The sequence below is a fragment of the Capsella rubella genome, unplaced genomic scaffold (assembly GCF_000375325.1).
Source record: "Capsella rubella cultivar Monte Gargano unplaced genomic scaffold, Caprub1_0 scaffold_1, whole genome shotgun sequence".
NCBI classification, from domain to species: Eukaryota; Viridiplantae; Streptophyta; class Magnoliopsida; order Brassicales; family Brassicaceae; genus Capsella; species Capsella rubella.
The window spans coordinates 3,182,702-3,198,873 of NW_006238923.1; the positions used below are offsets into that span (position 1 = coordinate 3,182,702).

At 39.7% G+C, this 16,172-nt stretch overlaps 7 protein-coding genes across 7 annotated transcripts; 3 read left to right on the forward strand and 4 right to left on the reverse strand.

Annotated features, from left to right (window-relative positions):
* The first annotated feature begins 96 nt into the window (after positions 1–96).
* LOC17896930 (glucuronoxylan 4-O-methyltransferase 1) lies at positions 97–1,335 on the forward strand. Its single transcript, XM_006303609.2, has one exon. It carries the CDS (start codon positions 189–191, stop codon positions 1,035–1,037), a length of 849 nt encoding a protein of 282 aa, XP_006303671.1. The 5' UTR covers positions 97–188; the 3' UTR covers positions 1,038–1,335.
* Positions 1,300–5,173, reverse strand: LOC17900228 (leucine--tRNA ligase, cytoplasmic). Its single transcript, XM_006306569.2, has 3 exons — positions 5,026–5,173; positions 1,637–4,912; positions 1,300–1,535 (listed from the first exon to the last, which is right to left on the reverse strand). Exons 2-3 carry the CDS (start codon positions 4,897–4,899, stop codon positions 1,511–1,513), a joined length of 3,288 nt encoding a protein of 1,095 aa, XP_006306631.1. The 5' UTR covers positions 4,900–4,912; positions 5,026–5,173; the 3' UTR covers positions 1,300–1,510.
* A 578-nt stretch (positions 5,174–5,751) lies between these two features.
* Positions 5,752–6,003, reverse strand: LOC111828761. The gene has a single exon (XM_023777507.1). The coding sequence runs from the start codon at positions 6,001–6,003 to the stop codon at positions 5,752–5,754; it is 252 nt and encodes an 83-aa protein (XP_023633275.1).
* A 442-nt stretch (positions 6,004–6,445) lies between these two features.
* On the reverse strand, positions 6,446–7,936 carry LOC17897079 (ras-related protein RABA2a). The gene is made up of 2 exons (XM_006305539.2): positions 7,713–7,936; positions 6,446–7,052 (listed from the first exon to the last, which is right to left on the reverse strand). Exons 1-2 carry the CDS (start codon positions 7,875–7,877, stop codon positions 6,564–6,566), a joined length of 654 nt encoding a protein of 217 aa, XP_006305601.1. The 5' UTR covers positions 7,878–7,936; the 3' UTR covers positions 6,446–6,563.
* Positions 7,937–8,457: 521 nt separating this feature from the next.
* LOC17897793 (probable elongation factor 1-gamma 1) lies at positions 8,458–10,928 on the forward strand. Its single transcript, XM_006307595.2, has 8 exons — positions 8,458–8,553; positions 8,651–8,704; positions 8,945–9,094; positions 9,179–9,239; positions 9,333–9,388; positions 9,505–9,606; positions 9,697–10,186; positions 10,302–10,928. Exons 2-8 carry the CDS (start codon positions 8,696–8,698, stop codon positions 10,679–10,681), a joined length of 1,248 nt encoding a protein of 415 aa, XP_006307657.1. The 5' UTR covers positions 8,458–8,553; positions 8,651–8,695; the 3' UTR covers positions 10,682–10,928.
* A 401-nt stretch (positions 10,929–11,329) lies between these two features.
* LOC17900011 lies at positions 11,330–12,805 on the forward strand. The gene is made up of 2 exons (XM_006304262.2): positions 11,330–11,591; positions 12,355–12,805. Exons 1-2 carry the CDS (start codon positions 11,513–11,515, stop codon positions 12,579–12,581), a joined length of 306 nt encoding a protein of 101 aa, XP_006304324.1. The 5' UTR covers positions 11,330–11,512; the 3' UTR covers positions 12,582–12,805.
* A 235-nt stretch (positions 12,806–13,040) lies between these two features.
* Positions 13,041–16,021, reverse strand: LOC17898867 (KH domain-containing protein At1g09660/At1g09670). The gene is made up of 8 exons (XM_006305399.2): positions 15,777–16,021; positions 15,564–15,705; positions 14,973–15,058; positions 14,687–14,811; positions 14,444–14,581; positions 14,251–14,367; positions 13,628–13,771; positions 13,041–13,537 (listed from the first exon to the last, which is right to left on the reverse strand). The coding sequence occupies exons 2-8, from the start codon at positions 15,692–15,694 to the stop codon at positions 13,382–13,384; spliced, it is 897 nt and encodes a 298-aa protein (XP_006305461.1). The 5' UTR covers positions 15,695–15,705; positions 15,777–16,021; the 3' UTR covers positions 13,041–13,381.
* Positions 16,022–16,172: the final 151 nt, after the last annotated feature.

Here is a 16,172-nt window from a genome sequence, read left to right on the forward strand (position 1 = left end):
TCTCTTGCTTCTTGCAGAACCTGAAATTAGCTGCTCTGTCTTACTCAAGTACCCTTATAGTTTCCTTACCTTCATGTCTAAGCATAAACCAAACTTCCTCTTTCATCTCATCAGCATGTTTCCTATAATTATATAGGAACAAGTCTGTAACTTTTGCAGAACCCAAGTTCTTTTGTTTGAATCAGACAATGAAACCTAAAGCAAATCAAATCCACAAACACAAGCTTCTCCTTGTTTGTCTTCTTGCCACCTTAATTCTCATCTTCATCGTGAGATCAACTCTGACATCTTCACGGTCACGCCAAACTTCAGAAGAGGCAAGATCAGCGCGTTGCTCTGGTGCCTGCAATAAGCTCCCACGTTCCCTCGCACAAGCCCTGATCCATTACTCGACTTCAGTTATCACTCCACAACAAACGCTTAAAGAAATAGCAGTTAGCAGTAGAGTACTCAACAAGAAGTCACCCTGCAATTTCTTGGTGTTTGGTCTAGGCCATGACAGCCTCATGTGGAGCTCTCTTAACTATGGAGGCCGGACGGTATTTCTTGAAGAAGATGAGGCATGGATAAAACAGATCAAGAGACGGTTTCCAATGCTGGAATCGTACCATGTTACATACAACAGTAAAGTCAATCAAGCCGATAATCTCATAGAAGTTGGGAAAGGACCTGAATGCACAGCCATTGGAGATCCAAGGTACTCAATGTGTCAACTAGCACTCAAGGGTTTGCCTGCAGATATCTATGAGACTAGTTGGGATCTAATCATGGTTGACGCACCAACTGGCTACTACGATGAGGCTCCGGGGAGAATGACAGCCATTTACACAGCGGGAATGATGGCAAGGAACAGGAAACAAGGAGGAGAGACCGATGTGTTTGTGCATGATGTGAACAGGGAAATAGAAGACAAGTTTTCTAAGGCTTTCTTGTGTGAAGGGTACATGAAGAAACAGGAAGGGAGACTAAGGCATTTTGTTATCCCTAGCTATAGAGTTGGATCAAACTCAGAATCAAATAGACCATTTTGTCCATAGTGAACAACACATGTTACCTTAGATCTCCTCTGTTTCTACCAAATCTCTTTATCGTCCTTGTTGTTCTTCTACTTATTCAGCATCAGTTTATCAATATTGAGACGAGCATAGGCAACAAAGCTATAGCAAAAAACTAGACATTCTTAATGCATAATATCAAGTGTTCCTGTAAATGAACATTGGCAACTTTGTTTCGGTCCAGTAAAGCTCCACTTGTAAGAGAAATCTAGCAAGCTGAACCAGGGTAAAAAAGCAGCACAAAAAAAGCAATATTGCTGTATCCATAAAAAAAAAAAAACAGATCTTACTACACAGTACCAGAAATAAAAAGTAAAAACTCAGCAAAATAGTCTAAACAGATAACTATCAAGTCCAACTCGTATAAAACACCAAACATTCTGCAAACTCCCACGCCTTGAGCCTCTTGACTTGTAGTTGAAACTTGCCCGACGCTTTTCTTTTGGTCTACACTTTTAGGCTGGAGGGCAGACGCTAGTGCTGATGCAGTTAAAAGTGTTCAGTTTAGTTGACCAGAAACAAAAAGAGTATCCATGCAGCTTCTATTAGGAAGCAATTGTAATGAAATAACTAGCTTTTACCTGGTCACAAAGATAGCGGTTGGACTGCCAGGAGATGGAGGAGTCTGCGTCAGCACTGAAGCAAGTGGACCAGCTTTTGAAACATCATCAGTGTTACTTGCAGAATATATTTCAACCTCTTCAAGACCAAGTTGTCGCTTGATCAAATCCATGTTACTCTTTAGGACATCCATCTCTCCAAAAGGCAACCTCAAATTTAGAGCCTGAATGCCAATAGATATTGCCTCGTCCTTCTTGAATTTAAGGAAAGGCATGCAAATCATTTGGATTTTTTTGAAGGTTTCTGGTTTTTGTCCCTCCTTCTCCAATATCTCCCTCAGTTCTGCAAGTGTCTCTGCATCCGGGGCAAAACGACAGGTTTGTTGGTCAAAATTGCTCTGCAGAATCCTGAGGCAGTGAGCTCTCCATCCATCAAATTGCTCATTAACATATACTAGGCCTTTTAATTTCCCCTCTGGCACTGCTGTTACCTGAGCACCTTTCTTAGAACCCTTCTTGGAACCTACAAGTTGTTTTTGTAGAAGCTTTCTCATTAACACAATAGAATCTTGCAAATATTTGTTTGCACTCTTGAGCACCAAATCTGGCTCAGATGATGTTGGCCAGCCTGCTGTTACCACACAACCTTCCTTCTTCAAAAGTTTCCTCCAAACATATTCTGCAAACTGGGGACAAATAGGTTCAATGAGGCGTGTTTGCACATCCATAAAGGTCAGTATCAGGTCATGGTTCATGCCACCACTTCCACAAGAGAGTCTATACTCATCACGAGCAGCTTGCAAGTCGTAAAACCCATTTTTAAGTGCCTCCCTAAACAAACAATCCTTGTATGCTTTTTCAGTCAATCTGATGGCAATGTTCATGTCATTTTCAAACACTTTATCTGCATATGTAGATGGAGGGCCCGTTCTTAAAGAGGATTCAGCAGCCAGAACTTCTTCCATCCAGGTGAGCTCTTTTGTCAGCCGCAAAATTGCAGCATTTGCAGTTTCAAAAACAAAATTTGCGTCGTCAACACCATCACCAGCATCAGCCAAAGAAAACCTTGTAGCAGTGGCGGAGAATTCTTCAATAGCCTGGCGCAGGGTTCTAAAATTTCCAGTTGACTTTGACATCTTTTCAGAATTGAGCATGATGTGACCATTACATCTGATGCCACGTGGCCAGTTACGATTCGCCATCAGTGCAGTGTGGTTGTAGATAAAAAATGTCAAATGATTCTGAATAAGATCCTTTCCTGAAACTCGAAGGTCTAGCGGGTACCAGTAATCAAATTCCTGCTTCATCTTACTCAAGACAGCTGATGAAATATCAGATGATTTTGGGTACGGGCCATCACAGAAGAGATACTCCCAAACATCATCATTCATCTGCTGAGGGCTGATCAGAGACTTGCTACCTTTATACATGTCACCTCCACCGTGAAAGAAATGGGAAACTGTGTAATAGGCCATATAAAGAGATGAATCAGATAAGGATTCCACAAGGAACTGTTCATCCCAGGGAATACGAGTTCCTAGACCAAAAGACCTTGAGCAAGCCCACTGATTGAGCCAGCTCAGAGTGTGCTCAAAGCCATGCCTTGTTTCATCAGAATAGAGATTCATTTTTGATAAGCATTCCTCAGCCATTTTCCGCCATTCTGGTTCGCCGTAAGTTATGTACCACTGATCTGTGAGAGCCACAACACATTCATCACCTGATCTAGACATCACCGGCTTTTCGGGTTCACTGTATATGATTGCCTCACCAGTCTCTATGAGTTTTGTCTTGATAATGGGCTTGATATCTTGAACTCTCCTACCAACAAACTCTCCAATAAGCATGGTTCCTTCGGTGAATCCTTTCAGGTAAGTCAACCTCTTGGCCTCTACAAGCTTGTCCTTATCATTTTGACTTGCAATTTTCAAATCCAAGCAGACCCTTTCAGCAGCCTTATCCCCAAATTCCGGAATGTTGATAATTGGTATGATTTCAGAGGGCAGCCACTCCTGTTTCACACCATACTTTTCTCGAAAAGCAGGCTTGCCGTTTAAATCTTTTAAAGCCATGTAATCATCAGGGGCGTCACTAGGCACACTGGTGACAATGCCAGTACCTTTGTTGGTCAGAATGGTCATCATAGGAAGGGCATAGATGATGTCGTTGACTGCCAGTGGAGACCTTAAAGGGAGTCCAATCAGATCATACCCAGTCAACTCAACCAAGCAGGATGGCTTCTGATGGATCTTAGAGAAGTTCTGGTAGGCAAGGTTGAGTGCAGCTCTCTCAGTAAGGATAAAGACATCAGTTTCATTGATTTCATAAGCTCCATATTTCCCATCAGGCAGTACCCAAGCGTTTGTTTGTCCATACATGGTCTCTGGCCTCAAAGTAGCTGCAGCCAAGTAAACTCTCTTTCCTTCCAAAGGACCCAGTTTCAGAGGAAATGGCTTGACAACTTCCATCTTTATGAGTGTATACTCTTGAGGCTGAACACCTTCGCCAGTAGCACGGTCGTGATCTGCACAAGGCTGGCCATCTAAAGGTGAGAATATTGTGTATCTACGGTCTTTAACAACCTTTCCCATAGATTTCAACTTCCTCATTTGCCACCTCACAAAGGCATCGTAAAAGGGATTAACATCAGTGGTGACAAATGACCGTCTCCAATCACAACCCAATCCATATGCCTTGAGGTCCTCCATAGCCAACGGGGGAAAGTAATACAACCATTTATAAGGATCTTGGAATTCTGCAATCTCGCTATCAGTGAGACCAAAGCTGCGCATAATCTCCCACTGATAAACCTGTCCACCAGACTTGGCAGCCACCTTGGACTTCTTGCCCTTGAACTGACCAGGTAAAGCTGGTGTATCACTGCTCTCCTCCAGAACTTGAGGAGCTTGGTTGGTTTTGGTATCATCAGCAGTGAAGACAGGAGGGTTTCCAAACTGCTGAATCTCACGAGAAAGCTTGTCGGCGGAAGCCTTAATTGGCATACCAGTACAATGGAAGCCAAAGGGAAGAAGCACATTAGCTCCTCTAAGACGATGGTAAGCAGAAGCAAAATCAACCTTGGAAAGTGAAAAAGCATGCCCAATGTGTAGATAACCATTCATGTACGGGAAAGGGAAAGTCGAGAAAAACTTCTCTCCGGGCTTTGGAAGATTCTCACGAGATTCAGCCTTAAACACTTGCTCATCTTCCCACCACTTCTGAACCGCTACCTCAATCTCAAGAAGACGATCTCTCCTTGCGTAGCTTTTCGAATCAGATGCCATTACGTGACAGTGCCTACCCAAATTAAAAACCAAAAACAAACCTCAATACTTCGGAGAACAATGATCGGATTAGCATCAAACTGAGTAGAGACGCAGAACATAAAAGAGAAGATCTGAGAGAATTACCTTAGGGATGAGGAGCTTCGAGGAATCAGGAACCGAGTCCAATGCGAAAGCAATCGCAGATTCGAGAGAGACTGAGCCAGTTGGGAGATAAGGAACTTGATTTCTAGCTAGGGTTTATCTTTCAGACTCTCTTTGGATTTAACCGCAGCCCAGTCACGTCCAAAAAAGTGACACTATATTAGGGTATTCATCCGGCTTTTTGTTATATCCCAATTTCGGTTCAATGATTCGGTATAGTCTTCTCTTATTTCCCAATTTCGGTTCGATTATTCGGTTCAGTCATTTCGTTTAGTAAATCCGGTCCTATGTTTTTAGACTATCGAAAGTCGAAACAATGGAGATCATTGATTGAATGGAATGGAATGGCGACAAGTTAAGCTTCAGATTTCCATTATAATTTCTTCTAAAAGAATTCAAGTTACGAATGGTAAAAATGTAAAGAAAATCCAGAGACTATCAGATGTAGAGTTCTCGACTTGGTTTGGTTGTATAGAATGTGCATGCAATGCATGTTAGATTGTTCTTAACTTTGATAATCTATAAAATTGTCAAAACACTCATAGACCTTTCATCAAAACACGATTTTGTTTAATATATAACCATAAACTCACTTCTCCGGACTCTAAACCGTTGATCAAATTAAGAAATAAATATCGTAACTATAAAATTAAAAACAAAATTTTGATACCAAAAACAATGCAAAAAATCAAACTTAAAGTTGTCTCTTCACACGAGGTTATCACCGCGTTCCTTCTCGTTAGCCTTGCTCTTATCGTCTTCTTTCACTGGAACTTTCTTCTCGTTAGCCTTGCTCTTACCATCTTCTTCTTTCGCTGGATCTTTCTTCTCCAAAATACCAGCTCCTGTTTCCTCACGAGGTTTCAAGAACCGGAAGAGCCTTCCGACAAAACTGGATACAAACGCCACGATTATTATAGCTATGACGATCAAACACCATAACATGATTGAGTTCTCCATCGTTTTCTTTGTTTTCGATTATAAAAGAAAAAGGTAGTAAACGCAGAGTAGAGTTGTTTCGTGGTGATCAAACTTGCTTGCGAGTATATATATATATAGGCGGGAACTACCGGAAAACTTGGAAATTTACCATTTTCATAACTAAAAACTTGCTTTAAATTAATAATTTATTATCCTTTTTTTCTCAATCAGTTACTGGTATATTTCCTGTTTCAGAATTTCACAAACTAGGAAAAACAAAATATATACAAAAGAAAATATTTTTGTTTGCCTGTCTTCTTCGTAATTTTCTTTATTTGCTTTTTCCTATTTTTTAAGAAAATCAAAACTTCAAATAATTGCCTTCAAAATATTTAATTTTCATAATTTGTATGAACGATTCCCTACTCCACATTCGATGTCGAATGTCATTTTAGAGAGCTGTTATCAAAAAAAAAAAACAAAACAAAAAAACAAATGCAACTTGGATATATTTAGCTAGTATATGTAACACAACACAAGCCTTCAAATAAAGTCCCACATGTATTGGCTTTTTAAAGTGAGACACAAACAAAAGCCTTTCAAGACGAAGAGCAACAAGGCTTCTTCGCGTTTGAATCAGAAGTAGCAGCAACATCAATTGTTTGGCCTTCCTTGACGTTGGCATTTGCAGTTGCCTGGTCTGAAGATATCGATTTCTTGCTGATGATCCTGTAAATCTCCGAGAGAATCGTCTGAAAAGCTTTCTCTACGTTTAATGCCTCAAGGGCCGATGTCTCAATGAAAGATAAGCCTTCTTTCTCTGCATAGCTCTGAGCATCCTCTGTAGCAACTGCTCTAAGATGCTTCAGATCTGTCTTGTTTCCAATCAACATGATCACTATGTTGGAATCAGCATGGTCTCTGAGTTCTTTTAACCACCTGCTTACATTCTCAAAGGTTGTTGGCTTAGTGACATCATAGACCAAAAGAGCTCCAAGTGCACCTCTGTAGTAGGCGCTTGTTATGGCTCTGTAGCGTTCTTGCCCAGCAGTGTCCCATATCTGAGCTTTCACAGTCCTTCCTTCCACCTTAGAACAAAGATCATGGTTTTCCCAAGAGGTTAAATAACGAGCAGCAGCAAATGCGTAAAGAATACACTGATAAAATTAGCAAACTTGCAGCCAAATTCCACAACCAACCCAGAAACAAAACTCGAGACTGCGAAACAACAACCATGATTCTTCTTCATACTTTATTATCAAATTTTACATTTTTCATTGTCTAATTAGAGAAGTAAAATTGTGATATAGATCAATGTCAGTATTTACTATGAAGAGATTCTTAGATCTGCCTTCAACAAGGTTTTAGATCTGACATTGTGAGGCAGCCTCAGGCTATACTAGCCAAACGCTAATACCATAGTACAAGAAGCTTGGTATCATTATCAACAAAAACGCACTAAATAATCAGATTGCAAAGCACAGAAAGTAAACATCAAAATTCAAAACCAATACCAAATGTTCCTACACACACAATTGGCTGCTTCCGAGTATTTCGAAAACATCTTAAACACATGAACGGGAAATGAATACAAAGAAGATAGACATAGAAAATGACCACACAAACGGATCGAACCACAAAGCAACCCAAAAATTAAAGGACAAGTCCATCCCGAAACTTACAAGTAATCCTAGATCGAGAAACAACTGAGATTTACACGAAAGATAAAGAGAGATGAGTAGACATACTTGGAGAGTACGAGTAGCGAATTCGACGCCGATGGTGGATTTGGATTCTAAGCAGAACTCATTGCGAGTGAATCTAGAGAGGAGATTTGACTTGCCGACACCGGAGTCTCCGATCAAAACCACTTTAAACAAGTAGTCGTATTCTTCATCCGGTCTTCTCGCCATTGTTACACTTTTTCCGAGAATAGCTATCGATTTGGGATTTTGAAAAAGCCAAGAAGAGAAGGAGAAAGAAGAATGAAATTAATAAGTTTCTTAGATATATAATAATTTATTAATTTATTATCGAGTTCTCGAGTTTGGGCTTAAAAACTTCAAAAAAGGCTAAATCTATACGAATTCGCGTTATAGTATAGATTTATGGCATCTTACATTTTCTCTATATTAATCATAGCCTAAGCACCACCATTGAAAAAAAGTTGTTACAAATGTCGAATATGATCAGTAACTTTTGTAGAAGAGCCGAGACAAAACAAAAAATTGTATTCAAACTTTTCACGTAACCGACGATAGTCAATACAATAATTAGATTCAAAATGAAAGCGTTATGAAACAAATGCGTCAAACACCAAAAAAGAAAGATGTAGACCGAAACGAACTTCAATGAATAGGGAATACCGGAATAGGATTTTGACAATAACTGGAAAAGTAATAAGAGAGCTTAACCGGAAAATAAAACAAAATCAGAATTAAAACCGAGCCAAACCAGAGGAATGCACTTGTACATTTTAAAAACCCTAGTTCATATATCATCTCGTCAACACTCCTTTATAGCTCTCTCCGCCTCATATCTTTGCTTCTTCTCTCGATTTGCTCTCTCGGAAGATTTTCCCAACGCCTGGTAAGATGCGTCGATCTTTTATCTCTAATCAGCTCATATTCATATGCATGATCGTATCAATTGCGAGCTCACTGCTTGATGTTTCCCTTGGAACCAGATCCGATTTCAAAACCCCGGAGTTGGTATATTTTCCGTCTGAGCAATGGCTTTGGTGAGTTCTCTATGACTCTCTCTTGTTACGATCTCATCTTTGTACTGATATGTTGCTACATTGATTGTAGTAATCCTAGGGTCTAAGTCGTCGAAAGAATTGTTTATATACCAATTTGATTAAAATTAAGCTAGTTTGGATATCTAGCTGATGTTTACTAGTGTTATGTTTTTGATGTGGGATACATACATATCTAGCTGAGAATGAACGATCAGTTATGCTGATAAATTGCGATTGCAGGTCTTGCACACGTACAAGGGAAACAAAAGTGCTGATAAGGCACTCATTGCAGCAGAGTACGTTGGTGTACAGATCGATGTGCCCTCTGACTTTGAGATGGGTGTCACTAACAAAACCCCCGAGTTCCTTAAAATGAACCCTATTGGAAAGGTTTGTCAATACTGCTGGTTGCTTAATTCCTGGAATAGATATTAGTCTATTTCCAGCTAACCAAAAGCGATCTGATCTTGCTAGGTTCCTGTTCTTGAGACTCCGGAGGGATCAGTATTTGAGAGCAACGCCATTGCCCGTTATGGTAATCTATTCATATCTTTATCCTTCATTTGTCTCTCCATATCTAGTTTAATTGCTTGTCGGTTATAATGATTCTTTTGATATCCCATGGCAGTAAGCCGATTGAATGGTGAGAAGAACTCTTTAAACGGTTCTTCCCTGATTGAATATGTAAGTATCTGCTTTTCTCTGGGGTTACTCTTCTCTTATCCATTTGCACCTCCTCTATTGTTTGTCAACCTATTTGTTAGTATTGTCAATAATTATCTGCATGTATCTTTTTGCAGGCACAAATTGAGCAATGGAGCGATTTCTCATCATTGGAAATCTATGGAAACATCTTGAGATGGTTTGGCCCAAGAATGGGGTTTATGCCATACAATGCTTCGGTAAGCTTTTGTGATGGCAATCTATGTACTCTAATCACTATATAAATACTACACCTGTTTTTCTCACCCCTGATTGTTATACAAATGAAGGCTGAGGAAGGGACTATCTCTGCGTTGAAGAGAGCACTTGATGCTCTTAACACACATCTCGCCTCCAACACTTACCTCGTTGGACACTCTATTACCCTTGCTGATATTATTACTGTCTGCAACTTGAACTTGGGATTTGCTACTGTCATGACCAAGAAATTTACCTCTGAATTCCCACACGTTGAGAGATACTTCTGGACCGTGATTAACCAACCCAACTTCAAGAAAGTGGTGGGTGATGTCAAACAGACTGAAGCTGTCCCTCCTGTTGCTTCCAAGAAAGCTGCCCAGCCGGCCAAACCCAAGGAAGAGCCTAAGAAAAAGGAAGCCCCCCCAGCAGAGGCCCCTAAGCTTGCTGAAGAGGAAGAGGCACCAAAGCCTAAAGCCAAGAACCCTCTTGACCTTCTACCACCAAGCCCAATGGTACTGGATGATTGGAAGAGGCTGTACTCAAACACCAAATCTAACTTCCGTGAGGTTGCTATTAAAGGTGTGTAGTGATATCTTCCCTTGGTTTTAAACTTGCTATAAGGAAGTGCAAGGAATTATTGAGCTATTAGAATCAAATTTGCATCATTATGTCTAATATTGTGGCTCAAATGCAGGATTCTGGGACATGTATGACCCAGAGGGATACTCGCTATGGTTCTGTGACTACAAGTACAACGATGAGAACATGGTGTCATTCGTCACGCTCAACAAGGTAGGTGGGTTCCTTCAGCGCATGGACTTGGCACGTAAATACGCCTTTGGAAAGATGCTGATTTGCGGGTCAGAGGGTCCATTCAAGGTGAAGGGTTTATGGATATTCCGTGGACCAGAGATCCCTAAGTTCATAATGGATGAGGTGTACGACATGGAGCTGTACGAGTGGACTAAGGTTGATATCTCAGATGAAGCACAGAAGGAGCGTGTTAGCCAGATGATTGAAGATGCAGAGCCATTTGAAGGTGAGGCTCTCTTGGACGCCAAGTGCTTCAAGTGAAAAGAGAGAATGGTTGGGTTTTGCAGTCGAGGCTTACATATATCTCTCTTATCTTCTCCTTAGGGATTTTGCTCTGTGACTTGCGTCGCTTATACTGTTTTTCTCTCTTTCTAATTGAGTGTTATAGACAAGCTATGATCTTTTTGGTTCTTTTGTTAATGTTTCATGTGTTTTTTTTTCTTGCTGTGCCATAAAGACCAGCTTTAAAAAATGTAGACCTGGTAATTTCGAAGTTCTGTTCCGCGTAGTGTTGAGTCTACCCTGGCGATAGGCAAAAACTGTTCTGGTTTATCGGCTTCGACGCGTTTCGGTCAAATTCTGTGCATTGTTTGTCTTCGTGCTAAACATTAGGTCAAGTCTTTTGACATATTGGGCAAGTGTTGCCAATTAAAAAAATTGTTGAAGAAGGAAACTTTTGAAGAATAAGTCGTAGTTAATTTTGTAGATATGACATGTTAATTTTTTTTTTTTGGTGATAATATGACATGTTAATTATTTTGTTCTTAAAATTTTCTTCAGGTCATTTGTATAAGTTATTCACTCTAGAATTAAAAATAACAGTTAAAAATTAAAAATTAAAGGTATATCATCATCAATTAATTACATAATTCATTAAAGTTGGTCTCAGACAAAAATGAATTGTTCTTTACTACAAGGCATATAATCTCTGTAATTGTTTTATTTTCAACATCAAAAGAGTTGTTCGTTCTACCAGAAGAATTTGTTCTTTGCCGCAGCAAAAGATCGATCCGTCCTTGTTGGTTTCAAGCGAAGTTTATCGATAGCCAAGTACAGGAGCAGAGAGAGAGAGAGAGAGAGAGAGAGAGAGAGATGAGAGAGAGCTCTGCAAGTGGTCTATCATGGCGGCGTTTGATATTCTTCGCTTCGATTGGTTTGCAGTTCGTCTTAGGTTCGTCTTCTTCAGATCTATCTGATTTCATCCTCAAATCAATTTTTCTGTGTCGGTTTTGTAGAATCATCGGATTTTTATGTTCGTTTGGGGATTTAGGTTTCGAATTCGCGAGATTTATGTCAATTTTAGCTCAACTCGGCTCTTCCCTAGATTTCGTGTGCATAGAGCTCTTTTGCGATTCGGAAGCAAGTCAATTTCCCTGTTGATTTAGATCTTCGCCACACAGTTGCTAAACTTTGTGCTTAAAACATACTTAATTAAGCAAAGAAGATTGTACTGTTCAATTTCATGGCTTTGGTTTCTATGGTTTTTATGTGGCCAATAGTTGTGTTACCTTGTCCTAGATGCGAAACCATGTTCCTGATTTGAAGAGTTTGTCTTTGCGTTTCATTTCTTGTAACTACCACAATGGTATTTGTATAATTCATCTATAGATTCAGGGTGATGCCGCATTTGAGTTGTGAGACATGTATTACCAGTTTTTGGTAAAAGTCATTGAATCTCGTTGCTCTCTCTAGTTTCAAAGAAGTAGGCTAATGCGTATCCCGTAAATTCTGTAAATGCTTGTTGCAGTTGATCTTGTTCTATGTTGTCCATGTGTGTAGTTGTTGCTCCTCTTTAGTCGAAGATAAGAAACATGCTATCTATGTTGAGGATATATTGTGTAGCTTACTTACAACTGCTCTTGAGGGTACAAACCTAAAAATTTCGTTAAATTCTTAGATGTCATCTACTAAATCTTCTGATATGGTATTTGCAGGCCTATCAGGTGATTCCAAGAATACGAATGCAGAGTCTCGTTCTTCTTCAAGCAAAACAGGCACAAAAGTAATCCTCGTACTAGTCGGATTTGTGGTTGTGGCTATGTTCTCGTTCTTCTTGTACAAGCTATGGCAGAAGAAGAAAAGAGATGAGCAGTATGCTCGTCTGTTGAAGCTGTTTGAGGAAGATGATGAACTGGAGGTTGAATTAGGTCTTCGAGATTAAACACGCAACTTCGTCAACAAAGGCCTCATGTATGTTTGTGTTCGTTTGTCTGGTCATGTAGGTGGAACTTATGGGCATTTAAATTTGAAGTATATATATATGCACACTTTGATGGGTAACTGATCTAGCTGTCTTGTCACTGATCATCATCAATTCTTCATTACACTCTCTAGACGATTGTTTTCGGTTTGGAAATAAACCTATGAAACTTGTGGAATTCTCTACTTGTTTAGCTTTATTAGGTCCAATTTTGTACAACTAAATTTTCTATCTTGAGAGGGGATTCCTGCAACCTTGCTCTTCTTTTGGGATAGAGCAAATATACATTAGTTAATTAGTTAGAACCCAAGGGAACATGTATAAAAAAAAATTGGCATGGTGAAGTATACAAAACTTATGGTGAGCAGTTTCAAAGAAAGTCAAAACCAGAGGCTAATAGAGAGAGTGAGTTAAGTGAAGAAAATTTAAAACATAGAAATGAAATTAATCTTGGGTTTCAAACTTAAATAAAGGTTACATGATTAAAAACGATATTACATTTCATAAACACCATTTATTAGTTTATTACCGACTGGTTAATGGTCATCTCAACTAACCAACAAAATTTTCAAAAATAAAGAATAAACTTAATGACAAAATAAATTAATTGAGTCGTCCAAACTCCAAACGTTAGAACTTAGAATATCATCACCTCCGCGGATAGATGCATAGAGAACCTTTTGCCCGCCCCACACGACCATAGCATAGTTTCTGTCCCAAGCAGAGAAAAAGAAACATTGATCATCTTTCAGGTCAAAGCCTTATTGTCCAGTCTTAGCACGCTTGCTGTTGAAAGGTGACATGCTTGGACTCAGACAAGGGCTCAAGCTCGGACTCGGACTCTCCTCCCTTAGTGTACCATTCAGAGCAGCTAACTCCTTCAGCTGTTCCCTCTTGTAGTGATCCATTGATTCGTCCTGTAGACAGAAGATCAAAACCATGTGAACATAAGGTTTGGAGTAACATAACCATATAGATATGTTTGCAATTTTGTGATGGTAATGTACCATTGGCTTTAGGAGTGATTCGAGGAAATGCACTGCATGCTCCAATCGAGAGTTTATTATGTCCTCTGGAAGCTCGGCTTCGATCAGTACATGTAGTGGCTCACAGAGATGCTCATACCCTGGCTTACCTTTTAGTTTTTCCTCCTGCATGGTGGAAGTAACAAACGAAATAAATAAGCCTTGACACCTTATGGTATAGTAAGTAATGTATGGATAATATATAAAAAACTCAGAAGAAATGAATTTCAGTTTTGAAACAGAGCTTTCTCTATTTACACTTCTAAAGATGTTAGTTGATACAAAACCTAAAACTCAAACACTTCATTTCATGTACAGGCTTCCAAATTCTAAATATCTTCAAAGAGTGGGAGCTGATGATGCAGCCAAAAACGTATCATTACTTCAACAATAAATTGCTATGCTAAAAGACAGTGGCGTGCAAACAAATTGCTCCTAACGACCGTAAGAAAATTCTGCGTATTCAACACATGCCTATAATACTGATTGATAGGTAAAAAACAAATGAGACAAAGTGAAGTTTTGAACTGTAAGAAGTCATCTATACTTGGGTTAAAACATTTAACAAATGGAATCTTCAGGGAATCAATAAGCAAAAGCCAAACCTTGACAGTATCCTTCACAGATCCTCGCCCTCTAATAAACACCCTGCAGTGGGTTGCTAGCTCAACTCTTTTTAGGGAGTTTCCACGTGGCCCAAGAATCCGCCCAACAAAATTATACTGCAACGTTCAATGAATATTAACTCTATAACAACCCAATAATAATAACATATTTGGGTAACTATTTAAAACTTACGCTTGGATATTTATCCACTGGCACATCAAGTCTAATAACTCTTTTCACAATGGGTGGGTTAGGGAGTCCAGGCATCCCAACCCAGCCCACAGAGGCAGGAGCACGAAATGGAGAAGCTCTCTGGAGGTGACAGTTTTCCTGAAGAAAGCAAAAGCAATCAATATTAAACATAAATCTATTAGCAGCACCATCATAATTCAAAATGAGTCAGTTATCTGACTACAAATACCAGCAGTGGCTTACCTCCGCTTGCATCATTGACCATCCTTCTAAATCAAGCTTTCCATTTGTCGGTTGGCCAAGAGATCTAAATGGACTGCCATGCTCAAATCTATCGAGGTCAGGAAAACTGGAGACTCTCCTGATTTCTGCACAGACGACAGCAAAGCATGCAATTAAGCAAATGTATAAAAGAAACTGTAACAGTTGCACCAATCACTTGTTCACCCCAGAAATCTCTTAATTTAGTGTTCCACACACTCAAGGAAATACTTAATTCAAAAGCATATAGGTTTATAAGACAGCCCACCTTGATTTAGCAGTCTGAGGCAATTTGGCATAACTTGCAAAAAGGGACCCAACTTTTGTCTCTCTTGCAATAACTCAGTCAGGTACCTGAATAAGGTTTAAAACAAAAAACAATAAGTTTCACCGGATGCTGCATTGGTGTGTATTGAAACTATCGAGTGGTTCACATTTGAGTCACCATGAAAAACTAAACTTCCAAAAATACATCTGTAAGTGCATTTCTAAAACATTTGAAACTTTATAGCTTTCTTCTTAAAAACCTTCGAGTACATTGTTTAGAATCTAGTAACAAGTGAGCGAGAGGAACAACTTGTGAAAAAGGCGACATTTTGAAGTGAGACCATCATTGAGAAGTTGGATCTGCGTGAACAGAATCATTCTATCGATACTAAACCAATCAAAGGGAGCAATACCCAACAATAAAAAACACGCACACACTTCATTTTCAAGTAAAGCAGCAAGTCCACAAGAAACCGATCCACAACAACCAATCTAATTTCGTCCACAGAAAAAAAAAAAAAAAAGAAGAAGAAGAAGAAGAAGCTCACACAGATTCACATTAGCGAAAAATAGAAGTTGAGAAAAGGGAAACCTTTCACGATCAGTGGGAGGGCAAGGGGATCGATTGGGAGAAGCACGGAATCCAGAGAGAGGATACTGGAAGAAACTACCAGGAGAGATCCTCTCCTCCATGGCCGTGAAACCAGCGCCGGATTCCATCATCTCTACACAGTCTGCAAAATCCACTCAGATTGTTAAGTAAGAAGCGCAATAAGTAGAATAGAGGGAAAGGGAGAAGACTGACCGGGGAGATAGTGAAGAGAAGATGCGGCGGAGGATCTGACGCCGATCTCAAGGTCGAGAAACGTGTATTGAACTGGGTAAGAAGTAGGTGTGGACTGTAGGAGTGGCCACAGCAAAGAGAAGAAGAAGAAGGAAGAAGGAAGAAGTAGGCAAAGTAGGGAAGGGAGTCAAAAGCCCTACGCACGATGAGAGAGTCTCTCTCTCCTCTCTCTCTCTCTCTCACCGCATTTTCGATATTTTCTATTTTTGTCTTTGTTTCCTTCTTTATTCTTTTTTAGATATTGTGTGATCTTATTACGGTTTTTGCGTTTCGATAATACTTGGGCCTTCGGCCACTATTAATGGGCCTTCCCTCCTTAAACTTGAGGCCTTTTAGATAGGGCCGGTGGTGCCTTGC

Coding starts and splice junctions, on each gene's coding strand:
- LOC111828761 (XM_023777507.1), bottom strand. CDS start 6,003: ATGGAGAACTCAATCATGTTATGGTGTTTGATCGTCATAGCTATAATA.
- LOC17898867 (XM_006305399.2), bottom strand. CDS start 15,694: ATGATGGAATCCGGCGCTGGTTTCACGGCCATGGAGGAGAGGATCTCT. Junction 14,812..14,972: donor CCTCAGACTGCTAAATCAAG/GTGGGCTGTCTT, acceptor TCGTCTGTGCAG/AAATCAGGAGAGTCTCCAGT. Junction 13,772..14,250: donor CTGTGAAGGATACTGTCAAG/GTTTGGCTTTTG, acceptor TCCACCATGCAG/GAGGAAAAACTAAAAGGTAA.
- LOC17896930 (XM_006303609.2), top strand. CDS start 189: ATGAAACCTAAAGCAAATCAAATCCACAAACACAAGCTTCTCCTTGTT.
- LOC17897793 (XM_006307595.2), top strand. Junction 9,095..9,178: donor AAATGAACCCTATTGGAAAG/GTTTGTCAATAC, acceptor TGATCTTGCTAG/GTTCCTGTTCTTGAGACTCC. Junction 9,607..9,696: donor TTATGCCATACAATGCTTCG/GTAAGCTTTTGT, acceptor ATACAAATGAAG/GCTGAGGAAGGGACTATCTC.
- LOC17900228 (XM_006306569.2), bottom strand. CDS start 4,899: ATGGCATCTGATTCGAAAAGCTACGCAAGGAGAGATCGTCTTCTTGAG. Junction 1,536..1,636: donor ACCGCTATCTTTGTGACCAG/GTAAAAGCTAGT, acceptor TAACTGCATCAG/CACTAGCGTCTGCCCTCCAG.
- LOC17897079 (XM_006305539.2), bottom strand. CDS start 7,877: ATGGCGAGAAGACCGGATGAAGAATACGACTACTTGTTTAAAGTGGTT. Junction 7,053..7,712: donor TCGCTACTCGTACTCTCCAA/GTATGTCTACTC, acceptor CTTTGTTCTAAG/GTGGAAGGAAGGACTGTGAA.
- LOC17900011 (XM_006304262.2), top strand. CDS start 11,513: ATGAGAGAGAGCTCTGCAAGTGGTCTATCATGGCGGCGTTTGATATTC. Junction 11,592..12,354: donor TGGTTTGCAGTTCGTCTTAG/GTTCGTCTTCTT, acceptor TGGTATTTGCAG/GCCTATCAGGTGATTCCAAG.